General features: G+C 32.8%; 1 protein-coding gene across 2 annotated transcripts; it reads right to left on the reverse strand.

Annotated features, from left to right (window-relative positions):
• Positions 1-165: 165 nt before the first annotated feature.
• LOC141707907 (anaphase-promoting complex subunit 5) lies at positions 166-13,026 on the reverse strand. Of its 2 annotated transcripts, XM_074511351.1 has the most exons (20): positions 12,642-13,025; positions 11,315-11,474; positions 11,091-11,212; positions 10,240-10,486; positions 8,024-8,195; positions 7,828-7,906; positions 7,632-7,717; positions 6,582-6,711; positions 6,422-6,454; positions 5,709-5,957; positions 4,562-4,639; positions 4,190-4,452; positions 3,610-3,669; positions 3,411-3,478; positions 2,368-2,473; positions 2,138-2,279; positions 1,587-1,685; positions 911-1,175; positions 734-801; positions 166-590 (listed from the first exon to the last, which is right to left on the reverse strand). In XM_074511351.1, exons 1-20 carry the CDS (start codon positions 12,810-12,812, stop codon positions 432-434), a joined length of 2,757 nt encoding a protein of 918 aa, XP_074367452.1. In that variant the 5' UTR covers positions 12,813-13,025; the 3' UTR covers positions 166-431. The 2 variants fall into 2 exon arrangements, 1 of the variants encoding a protein (XP_074367452.1); XR_012569218.1 differs by lacking the exons at positions 166-590; positions 734-801 and having other exon boundaries at positions 1,126-1,175; positions 1,587-1,959; positions 12,642-13,026.
• Positions 13,027-22,338: the final 9,312 nt, after the last annotated feature.

A 22,338-nucleotide genomic window follows, 5' to 3' on the forward strand; every position in this document is an offset into this window, starting at 1 on the left:
GACTTGATTATGTTAGAGACCAAACTGAAGCATGACTTCAATAACCAGTTAGAGCCAAAATGAAATCCATGAGCCTATTATATCGAAACTACAGCTTTTTTCTCTTGAGTATTTGTGTAATGCACCCATGTGACTTGGCCAGTAGCAAGACAGACAAACACAAAATGGCGTGAAAAAAAATATTTGTTAAAGGAATTAATATATTTGAAAACAAGTGACATCATATGCTACATTAAAATGCATTATACAGCAACACAATCTTCAAAAAATTGTACAATATAAGAACCTTCTTCTGTACTAGCGAGCACCCACGTGAACCACCCCTCTTGGCTCCAACACCTACCCATTAACCGGTACCACCACAGCTATATTTCTCACTGAATAGACCAAGTGCTCAAACATTCATGGTAAATCTAAAGCGATGACAGTCTTCACAACATGTCAAATAGAAAACGTTCATCAACAGGAGTTTCAAGTGCAATTATGTGTTTCTTGAATGAGACTGCAGCTTCCTCTCTTTCCTCTGACAGTCCCAACTTGTTATATACAATTGCAAGCAAGTAAAAAGCTTCAGCAGCCAATTCATGATACTGTTAACCAAGATTACCATAATTAGGTATTAGAAATCTCAAGCAACATATAGTCTCCTAAAGTTCTACCTTTCATGACTGCAGAAATACTCTTATTTAAGAAAAAAGTTTCAACTTTTAGACGTTTGTTGGTAATCACTCACCTCCAATACTTCAAACTCTTCAGAAGCTTGGCTCAGTGGATCCAGCACAACTTCAGGATTGTCAATGACTGAATAGAAAGTTCACATATTGAGTAAATTGTAGATTCAGCATCCACTGAAAAGGCATATAAGTTTGCTAAGGTATTTCCACTATTTTCAAAGACTTATATAAAACACCTGAAAAGCTCGAGTCTGATAGGTAACATTTAGCTTCTGCAATAAAGGCTCGACCTCTAAGCTCTAGACCACCGTGACCAAGAATGATCGGAAGAGCTCCATGTATGAGGATTACCGCTCTTTTTGCATGAGTTGACCCAAGAGACAGCCATAATTCAGCAAGGGTCAGAGAAGCCGAGGCTCTGAGAAGATCCAAGTTAAACAACTGGCAAAATGAGATGCTAGCCAGCACATAAGGAATTCCTAAAACAGCATTTCCTGATTTCTGTTCAAATAAAAGTACATAAAATAAAGAGCTTTTATCACAAGTCACGACAACTCAATACAACAACGAAACACAGAAAATAAGATGTTGACCAAATATCTCTTACCAGCTAGGAGGCAATAAACCCTTAATTCAGATATACCTACTTAACTCAATTAGATTTGTGCAATAATAATATATTTACAAAAGTAACTAAAAAAATGTCAACTACAGAAATTAAAGGCGGACACAGATCGAGCAAAAAAAATAGCGGGGGAAATACTAGTCCAGTTACTTCTATGTGTTTAAACCTTCTATGAAAACAGAGTCATCTGCAAATACAATTATCACTACTGAACTAGTAGACTAATTAAAAATCTAGACCAGGTTTCCAAGAAAAAGATAATAAAAAATGATACATATTCAATTTACCTTATGGATCTCTGCGAGCAAAAGAAGAACAGTAGCATTCTCAACCTGCATATTGAACTTGTAACACATGCAGAAGAGAGTGTGTGCAACAGCAGCTGCCTGTAAAGCTAATTTTCATCAGAAAAGGAGTTATCTGTATACTAACCAAAAGAAGTGTTTACTGGTTCCAGAAGCAGTCATAAATTAAGATCGATGAATTACTTTCACCATGCATGATGTTGAGGGAATAGAGTAAAATAACGTATTTACCACACAATCATCATGAATGGATACATAAAAACCTTTACTTGCTCGATCTTAAGAGATTAACATCGAGTGACTTGACCATCATTAATTCGTTACTGTAAGTCTTGGTTTCCGATGTTTAGTCGTTCTATTAAATACAACACAATAATGTCAGATGTTCAGGAGGCGGTATAATGCAGCAGTTGGTACAATTTATAAATTACGAGGATGAAGATTTCTGTTCATATTGACATTTGAACTTCAGAATATGGAAAATATCGGCTTAAGCCAACACAGACACTCAAGGAACACAAAATTTATGTAACCTCACTATACTGGTTAGCTGCAAGCAATGTCCGAGCACTCCGGAGACTTGCTTCTGCCTCCAGATCCATGTCCACACCAGTTACAGAAGATGCCAAAACTCCAAGCTCGTCACATAATTGTTGAGCCCGTTTCAAATTCCCTCTACATGATAACCAATCTAAGTACACATAATATGCGATATTTAAACAAGCGAGTGTTTTCCACTTAAATTTTGTGTACTTTGGCTTACTTATGTAAAGCGCGTTCATGAAGCAACTGCAGTTTGAGTAGCAAAATTCGTGACTTTGAGACTGACAGGAATTTCTCTTCTGCTATTTTAAGAGCATTAAAAGCCTCTGCAGAAACAACAAATAAAAAGATTAATCAGATATTGCATAGCTATTCACTAGCATTAAATAGTGTCTGTCATTTAAGGAAGGGACGGCGGGGAGGGTGTAATATTCCTTTTTGGGGGTTTCAGTTAATGAGTCTTTTATCACGTCTCCTGTATGTAAATTTTCGTGACGGTAGTTTTCAAATTATAAGCTCTGGTATGAAGATTAGTATCACAGAAATATTTAATGCAACTAAACAGTTGGGAATTACTACGAGATCTGCCAATTCTCTCTTTTCAACTTTCATTTGAACTTTAAGAACCAAATATCTTGGCAAACTTTTACGAAGTAAATGAATTTATCTACTATACTCAGTTGCGAAGTCTGTAGATCAAATTTGAACAAAGCCCCTTTTTTTGTAATTTGGACTCATAAGTTGATAATTACTTGCAATCTATGGCCAAAGAGTAAAAGGACACTATTTCCCAAAAAAGAACCTAATCCTAAGACACTGCTTCGATACAAAGTCTTTCATCATGAGATACTAATTGCTGTTTTTAATCAGCTCATGGTTTGACAGTGCGTTAAATGGTAAACAAAAGGAACTTAAAAGAACACATACATATACGAATAGGAAAAATTAATTGTCTGTAGCACTACTAAAAGTGTCCCCCCTTACTGACCAGGCCAAAATAATAAATGTGCTTGATGCGCATAGAAAGTGTTTTTTGTTGGAAATTCATAGACCAGATTTACTGTATATATTTGAGCAGATTTTTGTATTTTGTTAGCTTTTCCTATTTGTGCCAGATCATGCTTACATGACGACGTCTGACGCCTTAAATATATTAATAGGATAGAAGATTTCAGATATTTCACCCGTGCCCAGAGCTAGTTGAAAAGAGAAGCAGTTTGATACATAAGAATTCCTACGTGTACACAATATGACTTAACTAACCTTTGTACCCTTTAAACATTGCTATATGTCGGATGAGTTTCGCATATGCCAATGCAACATCCTCTGAGCTGTTTTGAAGTACAAAAAAAAATGAATATGGGCATTCAATTGGATACAAGGACATGAAGAAGAATATTGAAGGCTTTTAACAATCAGCACCAGCCTATTCAGATCAGGTGAAGTACAGGCTCATAATTACCTTGATGACTCGGCAAAGCAAGTTGCGAAAACCAGAGCAGATATGCGTGCAAGAGGGGCACTGTCCACAAAAGGAAGTTCAAATACAATCGAGATAATACTTACAAGACCCATTAGCAGTTTTAAAGTTAGAACACACTTGACACTACACACTTAAATACAGAAAACCATGAAGGAGATTTTTGCAAGTTAAACAGATTAAGAAGCGTTATGAAAAATTAAGTATAGAAGATGGTATAATTTAATATGATTTATCCCATCATATTACAAAATATAAGGAAAACCACGAAGGAGCACAGAAATTTTAGATCAAATGTAAAAAGGAAAAAAGAATGTATACAACACTTTCTCACACCACCAAGGTGCATGTTATATAATGGTAAAGAGAATTATATTCCCATCATATATCATACAATTCATCATCAGAGTGTTTCTGTTTAACTATTCTCTACTTGAGTAACTTTTTAGTTCACAAGGCACAAGATAATCAACTTTTACTAGCATACAAAGTATGAGGCAAAACAACATATATCATAAGGCAATATACATATATATATACAAGTGCGACAACTTGTGTTCACCTGCCATATGTCTCCCAAGCAGTAGCTCGTACCAGGTATGAGGAACCTACTAACTGCTGTACAGATGCAGGAACAGAACAAGGTTGTGCACAGAATCGAAAGCTATCACGGATATTTCCAGATCCATTATCTTGAATAAAAACTGTTGAACCCATCGGTTTCTTCAAATTCTCAAGCCACACAGTACTCATAGCACCATCAGTGATCATCAATTCGCTTTCAGTGTCAAATTCACTAATTAAACGAGAACAAGATCTCAAATCCTGTATTGAATGCATTGTGATAATTATTTAGTATTAAAAGCAAACCCTTTGCGGAAAAATGACGCAACAAGTGAAATATCTAATCAGCCAATAAACAATATGAATATACCTTGCAAACATTGACGGGAAAAGTTCTAAGCTTCATGGAAGCCTTGGGACCAAATGATAGCAAAGGTCTTTGAACATGCTGCATATAAAGAAAGAGATTTTTTCTTTTATAGCAATAACGAGGAAGATTGAAAGAGAATTCTAGTTTTAATTTATATCAATCAATACCGAGGAAGATTAAGGTGCCGTTTGGATCATGGGATTCCAACCCAGTTAACGGGTTCCAATTTCTTTTAACCTAGTTAAAATCCCACAATCCAACGCCACGACCTTAACTGAAAGCAGTAAGAAAAAGGAAACCATAACAAGTCTTTTGCCCATATGAAGAAAGAACAGATTACCTAAATCATAACTCCAGAACTATCTATAGCATATTTGCACAAGTGTTTAACGGTGTTCCAATGAGAGGGAATAATATACAAGAGAAATAATCTTCAACACAGTTCCTGACTAAAATTTGACATATCTGCAGCATGCTCAATATAAAGTTACAGGATGATCCTAAAGTTAAAGTTTACAACTTAACTATTTCTATCTTTCTAGTCAAGAAGCTCAACCAGATATGAATCTGGCAATGATCTGTACTACTGATTGCTATTGTCCTCACAATTTCTTGTGACAGGTAATAAAATTTTTAATTTAGGATAACCATTATAAGAACACTTTTTTCTGTGAGAGACCTACAGAAATGATGTCCAGACTCCAGTTTGGGTCAGTGATAATGATATCAATAAACAGCTAGTCTCACCGGAACAGAAACACAAATATGTGTTCTTCGTCTGGCTCTTTCACAAATCAGGCATGCTGATATGTGAGAATGGGAGATGTGGAGAACCCCATAGCTCTTCCTGATCTAAGCTAAATTATTGAATTAATGAAACTTGAATTATTTTAATAGCCTTTTCATGATGTTAATAGAGTCGTGCTTTGTTCAGATGACCATCCATAGAGCTTCAGGCACTATGGTGACAACCCTAATATAGGTACTCAACTGGATACTAATTTACTGTCACACAATTTACTTGCTTACTTTGCTAATCAGGGTTTTCTTGCAATTGGACAATGCCAAAGAGCTTAAACTAGCAGATGAGCCTTAATACTCACTACGAGACATACATACCACATTAAATTATCAGGAAATATGTTACCGTTAAATCAAATTTGGCCATAGCAAGATGACTGGAAGCTACAAGTCTCTTTAGCTTTAGAGATTCTGCTCTTTTTAGGGACCTTCTCAAGAGCACAAATAGCTGTTCCTGAATGGATAGCGAAGTGCCAATGCTAGCCACATGCGAGTAAGAGGAACCAATGATTCCGGTTGTGTCTGAGATACCAATTTCAGACAAAAGATTGCAAATGGCTGACATTGTGTAAGCAAGACAAGTGTCATCGCCGTACTGCAATTTGAAACAAAACTCTGAAAGATGATCAATAATTCCCACAACATGAAAACATTAATGCTTTGGGCAGTTATTCAGGCTAATACATTCTTATCATGAAAAATGAAAATTGATTTGTAACTATTATGAAAACGAAAGAAAAGGTAGGTAAAAACAAGTTGTTGTGGCAACATTAGAATATAACACAAGAAGTATGAGATGTGGCATACAAAAAATTAACAGCAATTACAAAAGGAGGCAGCAAGGGTACCATAAGATCCATGCCATTTGTTTTTAGATTGGTTAAAACACAAGGTTATGCTACAGGAGAGAAAAAAGGTATATCTACTTAGTTTTAGAGTCAATTTTCTGCGGGACAGAAACACGATACTGATCATACTTGAACAATGTGACTGGAAAATATAATTTAAGCAGCCATTATGATTTGATTGTATATGTGAAGCCCGAACTGAACTGTATACCTGTTGAGAAACCCGCACTGCTTCAGTCAAGACCTGAAAAGAGAACATAGTGTAAATATGAGTTGCCCTATAAATGAGGTTTTGGCGATCTAATTATTGTTTATTTACTGGAAAAAAAATTAATTAGGGTCCCGCAGTACAAGAGCTCTTCAAATCTTACCTCTAAGGCTTCCTTTGGGTGCCCAAAGTGAAAATGCATCATTCCCAGACATAGCAAAGCATTTTCATATCTTCCAAAGCTATTGGAGCCAGTGGTAGAGGTAACGATGTCACAGCCTTCAGTCCCTGCACTTTACTAGCACCATGTATCTGATTACTTTGTTATAAAAAGAAGTGCTTTCTTCTGGTTAAGTCAACGCTAGAAGCAAATTTTCATACTCTTATTTTTTGTGTCATTCAGGAAGAAAGTTGTAAGAGCTTTAAAACATTTGTCAAACAGCGGAAAAAGTTTCTATATTAGGTCTTAAACTTAACAGGTTAGTAGAGAGATGTACTCAAAAATTGGCCTTCTGAGGAGGATTTTATTACTTATTTATGCATAAATCATAATTTTATGCAAAAATCCTATCATCAGCCAAGATCATTCGCTTTACTCCCTTGGGGGGAGGGGGAAGTCTCAATCAACTTCTCCTTCTCAGTAATTTCTAATAACCAGGCCACAAAGACCATTCTTAAGGAAATCTACGATAAAAACAAGAATCAAAATGTAACTGGATGAGTAACAGTCTAAATCCGCTCACGAATTTAAGAGACAGATTTAGTACTATATATTCTTGCACTGCATAATTGTCTTTTTTTTTAAACTGAACACAGCTGCCTAGTCTTTGACAAGGTTTTAATCCTCAACCGTCTGTAAAGGAGCAAGGGAGATCCCGCCAAACCAAGAGAGTATTGGTTTTAGGCACTACTGATTTTTACTGCACAAGGCACTAAGGCAGATGCAATCACTGTAAAAAGTTAATTACTTTGAAAGAAGTGGATGCCCAACCAATGTTCACTGCGTGAATTATGTCATGCAAGGGGATATAAATTTCACTGTAACCCAACACAAAGCTGCCAGATGTTCTAGAGTTTAATCAGGCATATCCATCAACTTAGATGAACAATGGATTCGTATGAATACATTAAATGATTGCTAAAATTTCCACACAGGAATATAAATAACTTACTTGATAAATGCATGTAAGAACTAAATCAAATTGCCAAATACCTATAATCAAAATAACGATGAAGATATTCCAGTGCAAGAGGATAATCATCATGGTAAAGGCTATTCAAATATTGCAAAAAGTGAACCTGCAGCAACAGATAAAAACAGCCGAGTAAAAGTCATCGTCTGAAGTGAACCATCTTTCGTTCCCAATATACTAAGACAAAATAAATAAGCATAGTAGTCATCAACTAACACGATGCAACTCCGGTGCCTGTTTCTGCAGCTGCTTCAAAATGGATTCAAAAGAATTTAAAGAAAAGGAGCTGCGGCGCCTGCAAGATAATTCAATAATCAAAAAACAACAGAACATGAAATTTCCATTTATTTATTTATTTTCTAAGATTTCAATTTTCAAAAACCAAGATAATTAAAAACTATAATTCAGTTACTTCTCAATTAAATCAGCCTGCTCCAGTAAGTATCCCTGAACCTGCCAGTTTGTACGTAGGAAATTTTCGCCAGAAGGGTCAACAATCATCGGTTTATCACTTTGAGAAAATGGGCTATGCTCCATATTTTTATCAACATTCTTAAGCTTGGGTTCAGCTGTAAGATTAATATCTGCACGGTTCACATAGATATTATTAGATATCAACACCTAATGCTTCAGCGCTGAACATAGAACATCCAATGGAGGCATGAAGTTAAGACACTTATCAGGTAGGAACTGAACATCCAAGGTAGGCATGAAGTTAAGCACTGAACTGAAAAATCATATATCTCAAAAACTTAAAAGAAAGCAGTTTATAAAAGGTACACATCAAACAGTGTGGCTAGTAGCAGATAATTAAGCATCAGATCGTCTTGCTGTAATATGATTTGCAGTAAACACTACAACATCTTTGCAGAACATATTAATGGCAGTCATTACCAGCATTCTTTTTACGGTAAAGGTATAACAGATCAGTAAAATTAGTAATGTAAATTTATATTACATCATATAACGAGCTACTGGAGCATCAGAATGATGTTCTGTGAAGGTTGCTGAAAAGGAATGAAGCAAAGATTTGAAGCAAGAGTATAAATAACAGAAATAGAGGTTGAAGAGAATCGAAGATGATAAAATGTACAGAATATGATTCAATCTGCAAAAGACACAAATCTTCAGTTTTGGCCGTTGTACCTTTGTCTGACACTTGAACACTGCAACACTTATTCTGTGTCGGATCCTTTGACTGAATTGTGGACTCTTTTACTAACTGAAAGACCACATCCAAGATGGGCTTGGGATGCATGAAGAAATGAAGAAAGAAAGGAGAAATGAGAAACATAAAAGCAGAAGATGAAGAAGACACCTAATTTGCAAAGTCCTCCGCAAAATCATATTTATTTTAATTTTTACTAATGATTTCCCTGAAATTTTATCTGGCATACTCCTTTACAAATATTTGTTCTCGTACCCATGTCAAAAAATAGGACACAGTCCTTGTGTCCCCAATTTCGAAAACACCAAGTCCAACACTTGAATATGTGTCTGACACTCTGGACCTGATTCCAGGTAATATCTACTAGTAAGAGAAAGGAGCCACTGGAGATAAGACTACTATGCTTAAACTTGTACAAATTAGCCTTCCCACTCCATTTCCACCAACAGAGAATCTTCTATATAAAAAAGAAAATGCTGAAGAATAGATTCGTCTTTTTAATTAAAAGAATTAATTACAATAAAACTGCAAAGTTAGTGTTACACCGAACCATATTTCTACGACTTTCTGTCATGACAACTCAAAAGGTATGTCTTATAAGACACGGACGTCTCTGAAATACAGACATATATGAAGCAAAAGAAGGGTGGACAGAAGAAAATTAGATTCAGTTCCCCAATCCACTTAAACTGAAAATGTACTAGATCAGTGAGAAGGAATATATCAAAGTTTCCCATCAAATTATAACGAATTGAAAAGATCGTTACAGCTTGATGGATACCCCAAGAGCGTGGAATAATAGAAATAACAGTTCAACTATATATCAAGTAGAAATATTGACAATTCTACAACTCCAGACTTTTCCACTTCCATACATCTAAATGATGAATGATCCTACCAAAAGTTTAGAAGATCGACCAAATTCAACATATCAACTTTCAAGAAGAAATGAACACTTGAAAAATCCCTGTTTATCAATATACAAGTGTGTGCAATTAATTACCACTCTTTTCTTATTAAAAAATCATTTGACAACTATAAATATATAGGGGCTACTCTAATAGAAACCAATTTTAGAATAGAAACTAGAAACCAAATAATTTTTTTTTAAAATTAATTCGAAATATAACACATATGGTATGCAAATCGATCGTTGAGAGATTTAGAAAAATAAAGTGAAGTCGGATTTTATAACAAACTTACGGTTTGACGGGAAAAATCAAATTAAAAACGAAGGGGAAAAGCTGAAATTGGGTGTGTGAGGGTGTAGAGTAGTTGGGAGGTGTGATTTAAGGGGGACCATTAGATTAGGTAGATCTAATGGCTTAGATTAGTTCCTAGTTTCTATTTTAATTTTAGTTTGTATTTGATCATTCCCCTATATATATATATATATATATATATATATTATTTTTTTATTCTATACAAAAGTTGCAAGATGGTGCCCCCACAAGTTATACCTTCAACCAGTCCAAAAAGTGCTCTTGGTGCGTGATTATGAAATGACACTCTTTCATATGACCTCTTTCTCGATTCAAGTTCTGCATTAACTTTCTCAAAAACTAAATTCTCCAAGTCCATGTTTTCATATTCTAATGTCTCTGGAGCATTACTGAAATCATCTGAACGAGGCAACTCATAAGGAGCACTACTAGTGAGGGCTTCTTTACAGTATGCTCCTATATTCGTTAATAGATGACAAACACCCTGCATAAGCAAAACAATGTGCAATAAAGCTAAATTAGTAGTCTTTTATTTTAAATAATATAATGAAGTAGTCTTTTTAATAATTGTTAAAAATCGTGTCTGTACAAGATATACATATACATATATCCCAATCCAGATGGCCGAACAAGAAGACAGTATACTAGAAGACAGTATACTAGTATAGGATCGCACGGTGTACGAACAGTAAATTAGCAAATACAAATGCTATTTAAAAGAAAAGAGGAAGAGAAAACAAGACTTAGAGGTGACAGGAAATAACTTAATAGTATGCTGAATATACACTAACAACTTAATAGTATGCTGAATATAGTAGCTAACTATAACAAAGGGTTCCTAGTAAGATTGATTTCGTAAATGGTTCCTAGTAAGATTGACTTCGTAAAGGGTTCCTAGTAAGATTGATTTCGTCATATGCGGTATTCTCATGTATGTAATTACTGATTATTTTCTGAATTCTAATCACAAGTGATGATGAGTACGATGTGACAGGTATGCACGTATATCATACGTGATTAGCAATAATCAAATAGACACAGGTTATACTATTAAACATCAAAAGAATACAAGATTTATGTTGCATTACCTCGAAAGACATAACATTAAACGCAAGCAAGCAACGGCGGACATAGACACCAAGATTGCTAGTGGGATCCAAGCTGATTTGGTCATCATCCATGACAGTTGTATCAGGGCCAGCAAGAATTCCTAAAAAAATAACAGGTACCCCTTACTTTCTGATTAGAAGCATTGCCAGGCAACAATTACCCAGTTTCTTAGAACAATTATGAGAACTATTAACGATCATACCTCGCAAATCACTAAAAAAGTTAAACAAATCATCAGGAGAGGATAATGATGCTAGTTTATTTGTTAAATGATCAGTTAGCCAATGATTGAGTAATCCTCCAACTTCCCTCAATTGCGTAATAAGTTCATCCAAGGTTGGCTCGAATATGCCATCACATGACTACAAGACAACCAAACCACACATTTAAACAAATTAAAGCTCCATGTACAGTACTATGGGAAAGAGTAATCTTTCGGCATTAAATTATACATTCTAGTGATGATAGTTTAAAATAAAATTTTGAGATTACTACTTCCAAAAATGTCCAAATATACTTTTCTTAGTTGCATCATATGCAGTAGCACATTTGTTTAAATAAAACCATACTACACATCCTCTTATGTCTATGTAAAAGCAGTCGCAAAATGTCTTTGCGTGTAATATCTCAGTTACTAAACCTAAAAAATCCATGCGGCTTAAATCTAAATGAAACCCTAAATATAACAAGCATCTCAAACAACTGTGTACACCAGTCGAGATTAGACCCGGCAATTTTAAACACGACACGAAACGACACGAAACGACACGAAAATTTAGTGTTTGTGTTTGCATTTTTAGTACACAAACACGAAAGTACACGGTCGAGATTTAGTGTCGGATTTGTGTTTAACCTTCAAGTACACGACACGACACGAAGTATACGACATAAATAAATATTATAATTAAATTTTAAGATTTTTAATGAATTATGTAGAATTATAATAAATGTATGCATATTTATTTTTAAAATATTATTTGATTTCATTATATTGTATAGATATGAGATCTAAATATATATTTTTCATATATTTTATAATTTTTTTACCTAAAAATCTTATATTTTAATTTATATTAATATTAAATTTAATATATTAATATTCAATTAACACGACATACACGACACGAAAAGAAAGTACACGAACACGAATGTACACGAACGCTAAACATGTCGGATTTGTGTTTAGCCTTCAGGTACACGAAACACGAAAATACACGACACGAAAGTATACGACACGAACGAATTGCCATGTCTAGTCGAGATCCATAAGTGAATACAGTCATTTAGTATACACATTACTTGTAAAGCAACAAAGCAATGTAAAATCTGGAAATATCGAATAATAGCTAGTGAATATGTAGGCAGATAGATTGAATTAATTTCAAATTACTCGGGAGACTACAATTGTAGTGTATAAAATGACATTGAATTAGCAGATACATTATGCGTTAACAGTAAAAGCTCGATAATCGAATAGTAGGAAATTCAATAATATAATCTGAAAAACAGAAAAGGTTTACTGTAGGTACCTTAGTGAGAGTGAGAAGATATAAAGCGAGACGATTGTGCTGAGAAACAGAAGAGAAAGGAAAAGGAAGCGAGATTTGAGCGGGAGGTGCGTATACTTGTAAAAGTACACACACTGATACTTTGTGTGGTGTTATTGTGAACGCACTTGCCTGCTTCAATGTCCCTGCCATCTCTCTCTCTCGCTCTCTCTCTCTCTCTCTCTCTGTATTATTAGTTGTGATTTCAAGGGTGAAATGAGAGGAATTAGTGAATGAGGTTTAAGGGTTTTGTGTTGACAAACATCAATACCCCCTTGCAGTTGCAGATTGAGAGAGTAAAGTGCGAGAGGGAACAAGGGGGGTTTTTCAAACTAACCGACGTCGTCTGCTATTCAACTAACAACTACAAAACCTTATTTAGCCACCGAGTTTAAAACAAAAATGCCATTTTTTACGTAATTCTTCTCAAAATAAATAATACCTATTTACATTATGACCATTTTTAACAAGAAAATATCATTCTCATTTAAATAATTAATTTTCTCCTTTTCCCTTGTAAATAAGCATTTTACAAAATAAATATTAGGGTAAAATACCCGAATGAGTATTTCATGGATATACTCTGTCTCGAAAAACGTATTTTATATACTCACTCTCAGACAAATATATTTTACAATTAAAAATAAAAAATAAGTTAGATATCGACTCCTGAATAACGTATTTCAAATAACAAAGCGTATCTCGATAGTAGTTTTTGCCAAATATCTCAAATTTGATATTTTGATCGCAAATTTCAGAAAATGTGATAATTTTGGCTATCATTCAACGTATTTTTTCATTTTACTCCCTCCACCCCACTCATTTCTTTTTTTATATTTTAAACGCACGTTTTAAGGTGTATATAAAATATAATTTCATGTTCATTTCTAAAATTTTCGTTTTTAAATAAAAGTTTAAAATTACAACTTTATTTAGAGAAAAAAGACATTTAAAAAAATTATAGATTTACATTTTGTAGTAAATTTAAAATACATGTCAAATCATTTGCGCGGTCCGTATGTAGTTGTGTAAAGAAGAAAGCGGGAGAAGAAACTGGAGAGAATTTTTATTTATAATATGTACTCCTTTCTCTCCCATTCAATTCTTTACAGTTTCATTTTTGCGAAGTCCCTCTCAAATTTTATACATTTCAGAAATAGTAAAAAAAATATAATATTAAAAATTACTATTATCCACTTACATTCACTATTTTTTTTGCACTACATTTACTTTATATATTAAATATTTATCGATCTCATCATTTTAGTCACTTTTCTCTACTAAATTATATTTTTTCTTAATCATGTATATAAATTGGTGGAATGTGGAATATTATTTTTTAACGTTTTATAATCAGGTAACGTTAACGCGATGCCCAAAATCTATATATTTTAATGACTACTCCTTATTTTACCCATGACCCAAATCATATATTATTTCACATATCCATGGACTATCCAAATATCCAATTAGCTTCAATTGATCCATCTTAATTAATAGATTTTTTTTTTTTGAATTTCAAAAACAAACTATCTATGAAAAATAATATAAACAAATCAAATCTTGGCATGATTGTCTCCAATCTCTTACATCTCTCTCTCGTTAATCCGACGATAACAAAATCTCAGAAATCATACCTTCTTGATTTGTAAATTCAGTTAAATTAGATTGATATATACACGTCAATTACTCTTCTTCTCTCAATTTCAAAACTCATATTCTCATTTTCTCTCTTTCTTTTTGCAGGTTACATGCGGATTTTAATTGAGTTTTATTTGATAATGCAACACAACGAACAAATAGGTTATCAAATCATTTTTCTTCTTTTTTTCATTTTTTCATTCGTCTCTTCACTTCTTCCTTTATGTAATTTTAGTATTGTTGTTTGTTTAGATTTAATATGTTTGTCCAATTATTTTTTACCTATATTAGTTTTGGTTTAGGTAGATAATGATGATGGGTTGATTAATTCTACAACAGTGATTATAGAATCACGAATCAAGGTATGTACACCAACTGTTTGATTTTAAATCTCAAACATCTCATTTTTCTCTATTTATTTTTGTTTTTTTTCCTCTTCCTGCGATCTAGTAATATATGTTTGTACATAGTATACACATATCCAATATGTGTTTGTTATATTTTTTAAAACAGTATTTGATAATTTTTGTGTGTTGATTATCTAAAGATCAATGAAAGTGGATGTCAAATGAGCATTCCTGTCAAGATTACGGTTATCTCCGATGTTTCAATTTGTAAGATTAATTTTTATTATCTTTTGTATGAGACGATTTTGTTTTTATTATCTTTTTTCTTATATTGATTCTCTGTGTATTGTAACTTTGTAGCTTTACCAGATACAGTATTAATATGTTACAAACTTATTTATTTTTATCTTTTACATTGTATTATTTTTCATTAGTGTTTGAACTCGATTGCAGCAATATTGTTCATGACTGGATCCAGTGAGTTATTGTCGTTCTTTTTAAATGTTGTGTTTAATGTTTATGCTTTTAGTCTCTGTTCTTCTCGATCTTATAAAGGTGGTCATGGAACTTTTGTTCTTTTTAAATGTTGTGTTTGATGTTTATTAAGAGATTCTAAATTTTCCAGATCGAGTATGCATCCTGCAGAACAGGTTTTTCCACCAATTTTTGTAAATGAACACATTTGCCTTTATTTAAGTTTTTCATAAATTGTTACCGGTACTTGCAATATTTAAAGCTTTCGATGAAGTTTTTGCAGAGCTGGATACTGTGGAAGAGTCTTTATACAAGGATAACATTCTTATTATGTAGCTTCTTCGAGGCAATCTGACCCTATGGACTTCTGATATGCAAGTATGTATTTGACCAAGATTTATAATATAAATTATGCATAACTTCAATCTCGGGTGCCAATATACTGATTTATGTTGGTTGTCCAAGATGACGGGGCTAATGAGTTGAAAGATGTTTCACCCAAGCAAGAAGATAAGCCACCACTGAAGTTCACAGCTTATGAAGAAGAAGTTTGATTCCTTTCCTATATGATAATTTGATTTTTCATTTGTAATATTTTATTTTTAAACCTTAGATGAATATTGATCACTGATGTAAAAGCTTCCTTGATCCTGATGTAAGTTCAGTTGTATTGATGCTGACCATGTCTTTCTGGAAAAGCATGGTGAGCATTAAAACGTGAAGGGCCAGCATGAGATGACATAGACAGTTAAGTTTAAGGACCTGAATAGGAAGGAGTTGAGGAAGATAATTGTGACAAATCATAAATGGTCCTGCTCCTAAACTGGAGATAATTGTATATAATTGTTTGTTGTACCATATGGTTGACATTGAGTAAAATGTATATCAGCCTGTATTAACCTCATAGAGAAGTTGTTTCAGAGTAATACACACATAGGTGATGGTGATGGAAAATAGAGATAAGACACATGAAAAGGTTTGCAGAACAAAATTCCAAGTTCCAAAACCGTGGGATTTTTTGACCTTGCTAATGTTCCTCATGTGAACTTCAATCAAAATTTGAACTCCATTACAATCTTAAAAAGTTTAAAAGTAAGTTTGGAAAATCCTAAAGCCTGTAAATAGAAGTACATAAATATATTAATGTATCTATTATTATTTTCACATTATTGTATACTTATTTAATATGAATAAAAATGTTGCATGTTAAAAAAATGCCAAATATTTTTCTTTTAAGTATTAAAAAGAAATGCCAAGTTGATTATTTTGTTATGATTTGTCCAAATTTATGTCTTTTAAAAAAGGAGTCTCATGTTACTATAAATATAATTTATTCATTTATCATTTTTTGGTATTTTGAGTTTGATTAAAATACCTAAAATTTTAACTCTTTAAATTTCACATAAAATTTTGAATATATTGTACATAATATATATTTTTTGTTACAAGACAAAAAATAAATAATTATTTATAAAAATTTAAATAATATGTATTATCATACCCATTTAAATATTTGGACAAATATTTCTTCAACTAAAATCTCTCAAATGTTATACATATTATCTTAAATTTAAAAATTATGTCACATAATAAAATAATATTAAAAGTATTCAAATTAATATTATATATAAATAAAAAATTATGTGCGAAAGAGTGCATATTTATATGTATGTACAAAATTTGTTTTTAAATATGGTCCTACGGATAATTTTGTTAACACCAAAAGAAGAAAATTACTTTTATATGTATTAGATTTTTTTGACAACTTATAAAATGCAAATCTTGTTATAAGAGATAATGAATTTTAACTATTATAATAAATATTTAAACAAATAAATTTTTAAAGTTAAACCAATTTATAATAACATGAGATAAAAAAAAACTTAATTTAAAAATATGATACATTCTTATTTTGCAGAGATTATTAATATTTTTTATAAACCTTAGATACAACTTTAATTGATTTTGACAAAATATAATTTTATCTTTACTGAAATTAAGTTTGAGATTTAAGCGACAAAGAAATACAAATAAAAACTCCATTGAATCAAAAAAAATACATAGTGCTACAAATATTTTGAACTTCTGTCAAAACTTAATATTATATTTTTTTAATATAATTTTTAAAATTTTTCTACATATTATCAATAACTTAAAATTTTAAAGTAAAAACACTTATTTACGAAATAGTGTTGTATATAAATTAAAATTAGAAATAAACACAATAAATATTTAAATTAAAAACACATCATACAATACAATAAAATAAGATTAAAAACTTATAAAAAATATAAATATTTATGTGAGAGAGCGCATGTTTTAAAATTTATGTATTATAAAAACAAGAAAAATATAAATATTATTCATTTTTTTGATGAAATATTATTTATTTAAGTACATATCATATATATACTTTCTCAGTTTCAACGAATATTATCATATATGAGCATCTAAATATAAATTTAGATTTTTTTTTTACTTTTTTAACAACACCAACCTATATTTTAACCACAACAAATTGTGTCTCAAATATTAATTTTAATTTTTTCTTCAATTTTTCTAGAAATATCAGTATTGAAAATAAAAAATCTAAAATTAAAACACATTTATCAAATAATAATTTATATTAGTTTTATTTATGTATCATACATTTTTTTATCATAGACATCTGTTATTTTTAAAGATTTTTATTTAATATTAAATAAATTTTGTTAGGTCACACAAAACTGTTGAAGGGGGTTGAATACAGTGTAGAATACAATCAAATCGATTTCGAACACAAGTAACAGTAAACAGATATATTCGATATAATAAACTCTGTAATAATGGAACTGTTCTCTCTCAGTGATGAACAAATATCACGAGAGCTGCTAGGTTATAATGTATGATTTTCTCGATAATGATAACACATATAGTATAAAACCTATGTCTGTATTTATATAGTACACAGTTACAAGATAACTTCTAATTGACATGGAATATAATTCTGTCTCCTAAAATATATCAATCAGATATCTTATACAATTCTTTCAGTCCTCTAACTCTTTTCATGCATATTTTCTTTCGTATTAGTCTCGATCTTCTTTCCTGTAAATCAGCTTCCTTCCTTAACTGTTAGTCCTCCCGTACTTAAGTTCTGACTTCCAGTAAGTACTGATTCCAGTAAGTACTGATATTTCCTGTTTGTTAAGATCTGAAAACTAAACATGAAACATATTAGACATGACATCTCAAATATATCTAACAATCTCCCCCAACTTGTAAATTGTGCAAAAATATACAAGTTAATAGATTTGATGATGTCAAAAACATTTAAGTTCAAATACAATAAGAGTTTAATAAGACTATTAACTACAACTTACAGTCCTTGTAGTTTTACCAACTTCACTGGATCAATCTGAATCCATAATGATTCTTAACAAAATCTGTTACCAGCTTGTCTTCAGCTTTCCTCAGAAATTCAACTAACTGTGCTTTGACATGCATCAGTTCTTCATCTTTACTATCACCAATTTGATAAATGGCTGTTCTGAGAGCTTGAATTGATGTTCTTTCAAGTCCATCACCAAGTCTGATAACTCTAGGATGTGAAGAGTTTTCATTATAACATAAGCATTTTCTTTTCAGAATAACTTCCACCTTAGCAGAATTCTTCAGCATAGGAATTTCTCTTCCATCATCTTCAGTAATCATTGGTATATACTGAGAAGTATTTGTACCAGAGATTCTAAATAGATCTCTTATAGCCTTCAAAATTTATTCTGACCATCTTTTTGTAACATCATATTTTACTTCCAGAAGATAGTGAATATGTTGAAGTTCTCTGACAGACTTCTTTAGCACATCAGTATCAGCTAGTCTGTAAGTTAATCCATCATTGAGAAATAAAATTAATTTCTCCTTTAGATTTTCCTTATCACGAGCATCCATCACGATTTAAGCAGACAACACTTTGTCAAGGTGCTTTTGTTTGATTTGTTCATATGGTTTATCTGTCAACATGAAAGGATCTCTTAGAGTAACTTCTACTCCTGTTTGTATCTTCTCTTCATCAGAACCTAATCCAGTTCTATCTCTAGGTTGCTTGGATCTTAACCCAAATGTTGCGAGTTTTATCATCATAAGATTGGATTTTGGTTCAACTGGAGTAGCTTTCTTCCATAACAGCTTCTTTTTATCAACAATTGTCATCTTTTCCAAATTAACTTGATCAGAATTTGTTGTTTCTTCTGTAACTTGCTGTTCTTCATTCTGAACAACTTGAGCAATGCCAGAGGTTGTTTTAGATTCTTCAATTATCTTTCTTCTCTTCAGAATTTGAACAGTTTCATCTTCTATCAAATCATCATCATGCACTGTAGTTTGATAGACTGGAATGGAAGAACTTATCTTTTTCTCAATCTTTAAGGGTTCACTAACATTTCTTTTCCTTTTGACTTAGGATCAATCTCAGTTTGTGATCTAGTCTTGGACTTTGAAGTCTCAGAATTTGACTTTTCCCTGATCACAATGCCTTTTTCCTTAGGCCTTGGAGGTTTCTTTGCATCAGAAGCTTTAGACTTAAGATTTGTCTTCTCAGTTGTAAATCTAGCTTCTTCATCCTTGAGAGTTTCCAAATCCATTCCTGGATTTTGTTTTAGAAATAATCTTCTAGCTATCTCCTCATCAAGTGTCTGGATTTTAGGATCTTTGTAATAAACAGTAGTCTGCTTCCCCTTTAGCTTCAGAGTTTGTAAAAACTTCAGAGAGTCTTTAGATCATGACTGAATTAGAATATCAGAACTTGACATCAGATTTTGTTTATCAGAACTTGACTTCAGACTTTGAGCATTCACAACATCAGAACTTGACTTGTTTTGTGTAGAAGATTTTCCTTGAACTTTTCCTTGACCTCTACTCTTATAAGAGTTTCCCTGGTCATCACTTTTATCATCCTTTTTCTTCAGTATTTCAGTAGGTGAGCATTTGAAATTCACTACCTTCTCCCCCTTTTTGGCATCATCAGGAAGTAAGAGAGAAAGAAGAAGTTCAACTGAAGATTGAATTTCTTCCAATTGAGCTTTCTGAGAAACTTGTTTAGCCATGATCTCATCAATTTGGGCCTGTTGCTTCTCTTGAATCTTCTCAATGACTTCAATTTTCTCAAGAGTAGGTCTGATATATCTATTCTTGTCAAGCTTAAGTTGTAGATCAAGCTTATCAGCATGTTCCTTTAATGTATCAACCTTTTCATGAGTATAAGAATGTAGACCTTGAAGATGTTTGATAGATAGAGCAGTGATCTTGAGTTGTGTCTTTAAATCAGCATTTGTGAGCAACTCATCAGCTTTAGCAATATGCTCTGTCAAAATGTTAGAACTTGGAATGAAGTCAGTGTTATTCCACTTCTTGGTCCACTCCACACCTCTGTGAGTATCCTCCCAAGGAATATGTGCTTCCTTTTTAACAAATTTCTTCACCAATTCTTCCTTTCCCAGAATGGGAACTAGAGTCTCAACAGAAATATTGTCTTCAGAACTTGAGGAAGACTCATTATGTTCTGACAGCAGAACAGTGTGTGAAGAAACTGGAGATTCAGGAACAGCTTCATTTAAATTCTAAGCATCAAAATTTATCTCCAGAGCTGGTGTGGTTGATTTAGATGGTATCTCAGCATTAAAAATTAGAAAATGAGTTGGAGATTGCTGAGCTTCTGTAGATGGAGCTTCCAGATAAAGAACATTTGGTATATTCAAATTATGAATATCTATTTCAGAATTGTCAGTTTGTTCTTTAGCATCATCTGTAGCTTTAATAGGAGAGACAGGAGGGGTTACAACTGTATTAGTAGCAGTGTCTTTGGCTTGAGCTGTAAGGGCTTCAATGGTAATCAGTTCTTGTAAGATCAGAGATTCCTGATCCCCTTCCTCAGCTTCTTCAGTATCTTCTGATGGAGCCTTAGTCAAATACCTCCTAGCCTTCATTTTCTTCAATCTCCTTGCCAATGAAGGAGTTGCTTCAACAGTAACAGAACTTACAGATTTATTTCTTTTCAAAGTATCAGAACTTTGAGCTGTTGTTTCTGTCTGAGAAGTAAAGTTCTTAGCTTCAATTATCACAAGTTCTGATGCATGAAACTCTGCTTCAATTGTGTCCTCTGCATCACTATCAGATTCATCTCTGAGAATCATCTTCCTTCTCTTTTATGGAGGTTGAGGAACAGACTTTGTCCTCTTTGGTCTGGAAGATGAAGATATGATGATATGTGTTGATGATTCAGGTTGAAATGATTGAGGTGATGGTTTGACAGATGTCCTGATGGTAGATTTTGGTTGTGGTTGAGAAGTTTGAGGTGTTTGGGCAGTGGTGGTAGGTGCTGATGGTTGAGGTTCAGATGGTTGGACATCAGGATATAGTGCAGTGTATGTAACTGGATCATAGATTATTAAGGCTTGTTTGACAGATAAAGGTATTTGGAGGGGTCTCAACACAGCCTTTTTATTATCAGTAGATAATAAGTCATTAAAAGTTCTTTTAGCTAGTTTAAATGATGGAAGTAATTCACTAGCTAATTGGGGCTTATCAGTACAATAAAAACTATAAATAAGCTGACAGAATCTAGCAAAATAAACAGTGTTTCCATCTTATGTCATCCTATCCCCAATAAAGCTTAAAATATCACTTGCATAATCAAAATCAATTTGATTAATGAGAGCATACCCGATTTGTTGACTGAATATAGGAATTGCATCGAAATTAGAACATTTGTTTGCAAAAGCCTTTGTGATGTAGTCAAAGAAGAAACTCAATTCCCTCCTTATGTAAGATCTCTTCAATTGACCCAGTTTTGCCAATGTCTTTTCATACCCCAGACTGGCCATCATATTTTGAAGAAGTGGTTCCTCAACAGTTGTATAAGCGCAGTTCTCAAGCAACTGCAATGCTTGACGAACTGTAGCCAATGTCACGACATGCTCATCCTCCCCTGTTATAAAGATAATATTTGGGGACCCTTGAGCACCACCATCATCATAGATTCCGCTTCTCCAAAACTCCAGCACTTGGGTTCTAGAGAATTCTTCAGGTTGGGTCAAAGCATACCCAATATCAGAATTAGTAAGGAAATCCTGAATAAAGTGAAGTTTCGATGGAGCATCAACCTTGTTAAGAATAGACGAGTAGTTGTTAGGAACAAACTTAGCTCCATTGAAAATCAAGTCTTTTGGTGCCATCTCTGT

Source organism: Apium graveolens, chromosome 2, assembly GCF_009905375.1.
Source record: "Apium graveolens cultivar Ventura chromosome 2, ASM990537v1, whole genome shotgun sequence".
NCBI classification, from domain to species: Eukaryota; Viridiplantae; Streptophyta; class Magnoliopsida; order Apiales; family Apiaceae; genus Apium; species Apium graveolens.

What these genes read in the sequence shown, in the direction of transcription:
- LOC141707907 (XM_074511351.1), bottom strand. Translation starts at nt 12,812, where the DNA reads ATGGCAGGGACATTGAAGCAGGCAAGTGCGTTCACAATAACACCACAC. An exon ending in CATCGTTATTTTGATTATAG is followed by an intron (nt 6,712 to 7,631) that starts GTATTTGGCAAT and finishes GTGCTAGTAAAG; the next exon opens with TGCAGGGACTGAAGGCTGTG. An exon ending in ATCAGACTCGAGCTTTTCAG is followed by an intron (nt 802 to 910) that starts GTGTTTTATATA and finishes CTTTCTATTCAG; the next exon opens with TCATTGACAATCCTGAAGTT.